The 5,019-nt window shown below is 44.3% G+C and overlaps 1 protein-coding gene across 1 annotated transcript in view; it reads left to right on the top strand.

Annotated features, from left to right (window-relative positions):
* The first annotated feature begins 1,574 nt into the window (after positions 1–1,574).
* The window catches only part of LOC102881478 (mucin-17), a 14,791-nt gene continuing 11,346 nt past the window's right edge, over positions 1,575–5,019 (top strand). The window contains 2 exon segments of the mRNA XM_006926918.1: positions 1,575–1,581; positions 4,776–4,964. Of these exon segments, the coding sequence (XP_006926980.1) occupies positions 1,575–1,581; positions 4,776–4,964 (196 nt within the window).

Genomic DNA, 5,019 nt, shown 5'->3' with positions numbered 1-5,019 from the left:
TATCTTCAACAACTCCTAGTGACAGCATTACCTCTGTGACAGTATCTGCAGGGACTAGTGCATCTTCAACAACTCCTAGTGACAGTACAACTGCTGGGCCAGTATCCACACTACCTGCAGTATCTTCAACAACTCCTAGTGACAGCATTACCTCTGTGACAGTCTCTGCAGGGACTAGTGCATCTTCAACAACTCCTAGTGACAACACCTCTTCTTTTACCCCTTCTACAGAAGGTAGCACATCTTCCAAAATATCTAGTGCAACTATCCACCCTGTGACTTCCACAGCAGAGGCTACTTCATCTTCCACAATACCTTCTGAGGGCACCACTGCTCTGACAACCTCTACAGAGGCTGCTGTATCTTCAACATCTCCTACAGCCAGTGTCACACCTGTCACAGTATCTTCCGAGGCTGGTGTAACTTCAACCACATCCACTGACGGCCCCACCTCTGTGACCTGGTCGACAGGGACTAGTGCATCTTCAACAACTCCTAGTGACAGTACAACTGCTGTGCCAGTATCCACACTACCTGCAGTATCTTCAACAACTCCTAGTGACAGCATTACCTCTGTGACAGTCTCTGCAGGGACTAGTGCATCTTCAACAACTCCTAGTGACAGTACAACTGCTGTGCCAGTATCCACACTACCTGGAGTATCGTCAACAACTCCTAGTGACAGCATTACCTCTGTGACAGTATCTGCAGGGACTAGTGCATCTTCTACAACTTCTAGGGACAGCACCTCTTCTTTCCCCACTTCTACACAGGGTAGCACATCTCAAAAGACTTCTAGTGAAACCCACACCCTTGTGACATCCACAACAGAGTTTACTTCTTTCTCAATAATACCTTCTGGGGGCACAACTCCTCTGACAACCTCTGCGGAAGCTGCTGTATCTTCCACATCTTCTACAGACAGTGACAAACTTGTGACAGTATCTACAGAGGGTGATGTATCCTCAACAATTCTCACTGAAAGTGTCACCTCTATGAAGTGGTCAACAGAAACTAGTGCATCTTCCACAACTTCTAGTGACAGCACCTCTTCTCTTACCACTTCTGCAGAAGGCAGCACATCTTCAAATATATCTAGTGAAACCATCACCCCTGTGACATCCACAACAGAGGCTACTTCATCTTTGCCAATTGCTTCTGAGGGCACTACTTCTCTGACAACCTCTACAGAGTTTGCTGTATCTTCCTTACCTGCTACAGAGAGTGTCACACCTGTGACAGTATCTACCAAAGCTGTTGTATCTTCCTCAGCTTTCACTAGCAGGCCCACTTCTGTGACAGTGTTGACAGGGGCTAGTTCATCTTCAACAACTTCTAGTGATAGCACAACTGCTGTGACAGTATCTGTCGAGCCTGGTGTATCTTCAACAACTCCTAGTGACACCAGAACTTCTGTGATAACTCTTACAGAGGCTAGTGGATCTTCAACTACTCTTGGTGATAGCTCCTCCTCTGTGACAATCCCTACCGAGGTTAGTTCATCTTCAACAAGTCCCACTGACACCAGCATGCCTTTGACCACCTCTGTTGAAGCTAACTCTTATCTTACGACTATGGAAGGTACCACCATATCTGTCTCAATTCCTACAGGAGGCAGTTCTGGAACAACTATTTCTGAAAATACCACGCCTGTGTCTGTTCCTACTACATCTGACACTCCCTCAATAACTTCCCCCGGCTTTATTCCTGTGACAATTTTCACTGAATCAAATACACCCACAACAACTATAAGTGGTGCCACCACATCTGTTTCAACTCCTATGGAGGTCAGCACGACTACAACTATTGCTGACACCCCCACAACTGTCACCATGTCTGCTGTACCCAGCACATCTGCCACAGCTCTTAGCGATTCCACCACTTCTGCCTCAATTCCTATTCAGCCCAGTACACCTGCCACATCTCCTTTTGCCACCACCTCTCCTGTGACCAGTCCCTCAGAAGCCAGCACATTTTCAACGATTGCTTCTGACACTACTTTACCTATATCTACTCCTGGCCACTCCAGTCCTGCAACAACTTCTTCTTCCTCCACTTCTGTGACCTCTAAGGTTGTCACCACCACAACTCTCTCCACCTCAACAGCTGGAGTGAAACCTAGCACGCAAAGTGCTACCTCCATCCCAGACTCCACTAGCTTGTCTACTGTTACAACGAAGAGCACCTCTACCCCAACTCTTAGTGCTTCACCAACCACACCAGGTGAGTAATTCCTTGAATGCACCCTTTTTGAAACTCTTTTTTGAAACATTTCTTTTCAATTTCCCCACTTTGTGGTTTTCTTCTTAAACGTTTACTCATTATTCACTTCTTTTGCTCTCACTTATTTTCCATCAGGTAAAAGCCTCTGTAGTTCTTATCACTCTATCACTTGCTTCGCTGCATGTCTTGCTGTTTCTTGCAGTAAATCCTACTCTTTTATACAACACAATTTACCTCTCTTTGCCTGGACACCTTTAATCCCCAGTAAAGTGTTTGCACATCCGTTTCTTCCCTTTTGTATTCTGCTAGTGTCTACCCCATTGCATTTTATATACTCTAATCTCATTAACTTTGTATCTTTCACTTGCATTTTTATATCTTTTTAGAGAGGTTTCCCTCGTTGATTTTGCACACGCTTAAGTGTAAAGTTTTGTTTTGTTTTGTTTTGTTTTGTTTTCAGGAGGGTATTGCCAATAGAAGCCACATATTCCCTTGGCAACTGTCATTTTTATTTTGTTTTACTTTATTCTCTGCACATCCACTATAGAAGCAAAAGGAAATTCACTTTTATCGACTCTGAACTCCACCTCCACGTCCTTGAAGGTTTCCGTCTCTTCTCTGATTCTAGAATTTCACTCAGCTGTCTTCACTGTGGTTAGAATGGTACCTGCCCCACTCCATACCTACTATTATAATATACTGTTACTATATTACATATAATATAGGGTCTGTATTTTATGATATATCATTATACCTGTCAGTATTATTCTCAAATTGAGAAAGGATATTTGGCATGCATTTAAAAAAGTACAACAGGTTCTGGAATAATATTTTGTTAAACATCATTTCATTATAATGTTGATGAATTGCTATAGAAACTTAACTCTTGTTTACGTCAATCAGCTTATAGTAAAGTTGGTTTCATTATACATCATTTTGCTTAAAGTCATAGAACCTATTGACGATGTTAAGTGAGGACTTACTGTATACTAGCTAAAATACTTGAAAACTTCCCTGATTTAAAAGAACTATAGATATGCTCACAGACATATGACCTGTGTCCACCTAGGGCATTGCCAGATCCTGTCTTGAATTGAAAGATGAAAGGCAGTTCTTCAGTTTTTGGCTGCTACATTTTCTTAAGGCTTTGTGAATTCTTCTTCTGTTGAGTTCTGCTTTGCCTGGCCTTTCTATTATGTGGCTTTGTTCTCTAGTTTCTCTCCAATGTGTTTTTGTCTTGGTAAGTTCTCTCTGGTTCTCAGGCAGAGAGCTGAGCATCTTCAGAAGGGAGGTCTGGACTTTGTGTTCCCAGGAAGCCTCACAGGGTGTCTTACTGCAAATGTCAGGTGGCTACATGACTGCTGAGCCCACAGATGGTGTTGGTCACCTCCTTGAAAGAAGATGGTCCCCTTCTATCTTCCTGTTATCCCTGGAGGTTGGCCTTCCCTTTAGACTATTGGGCAATAGGTGAACACACCTCAGAAGCTGCTTTTGCTGTTGCTCGGAAGCCTGGACTTGGGCACTTAGATCAGGTTTGAACATTCTTCAGTAATATGTCAGAGAGAGAGAAAGAGAGAGAGAGAGAGAGAGAGAGAGAGAGAGAGACAGAGAGACAGAGAGAGCCAGAGAGACACAGAGAGAGAGAGAGAGAGAGAGAGAGAGATTTATGGGTCTCCAGTGTGCCCAGAACTCTTGTGTCATCCTTTCATTCTTCCCAAATGTCTTGGACAAAAGGCCTGTAAACAGAGACTGTGTGATGTGACTGTCATGGCCATGGCCCCTACTCTCTGAGTCTAGGGGGTTAGACCAGAAGGCAGAGGTGGGACAGGTCTTTAGTGTATATGCACACCTCATGTGTCTCCCTAGTGTATATGCACACCTCATGTGTCTCCCTAGATGAATCACACCTTGAATACTGGTCTGCACAGGCACAGCTCTTTTCACGAAAAGCCAAAGAGAATGGAGCTTTTGATTTTCCAAACTGGCTGGCATAGATATCCAAGAGTTGTCTATAACCACTTCTTATCTATTTAAACTAAGTCTACATGCATCCCTCAAACTCCTTGCCCCAGCAAATAAAAAAGGAATCATGAGCAGTCACAATGGCAACAATTTCCAGGACAAGCTCTTCTGACGCAGGCTTTGAAGGAACAATTAAATGCTTATTCTCAAGTTTGGCGGATGCCAGATTGTTCAAGTCCCCCTGAGTTCTCTGTCTCTGTCTCCCTTTTTCTCATCATCAGCCCTAACAGTGTTGCCCCAACCTCTCACAACACCAAGTTTCTCTTTCCTTGCTTTTTGGGGCTAAAGTAAATCATGCTGGAAATAGAACCCACAGCCAGGTCAAGTCTGCTTCCACATGGAAACTTGGACAAGTCTTTTAGCCTCTCTCCACCTCATTTCTCCCATCTGTAAAGTAGGGATGATACCAATTGTCCTGCTCACCCCAAGGTCTCATGAGAATATAAAATTAGACTATGTCTGTGAAAATGTTGCAAACTATAAAGTGCTGTGCAAATACATGTGGTTGAGTGGGGCCTTGTCCCTTTCAGTGACCTGCGACAATGAAGGGAAATGGAATGGAAAAACCTGTGAATGCCTCCCTGGCTTTGGAGGAGATCGGTGCCAGCACAAAGTCCCAGTCTGCCAGAACGGAGGCTCCTGGGATGGGATCAAGTGTGTGTGCACCAACCTCTACCAGGGGCTGAATTGCGAGGAAGTGGTTTCGAGCATTCAGCTGAGTAAGTAAGACTGCATGGCCCTCCCTTCCCAACACCTGGGCCCAGTCCATGTTGG

The sequence above is a fragment of the Pteropus alecto genome, unplaced genomic scaffold (assembly GCF_000325575.1).
Source record: "Pteropus alecto unplaced genomic scaffold, ASM32557v1 scaffold68, whole genome shotgun sequence".
Taxonomy (NCBI): Eukaryota; Metazoa; Chordata; class Mammalia; order Chiroptera; family Pteropodidae; genus Pteropus; species Pteropus alecto.
Note: the sequence above shows the minus strand (reverse complement) of the source record. Positions and strands in the feature narration are given on the sequence as shown.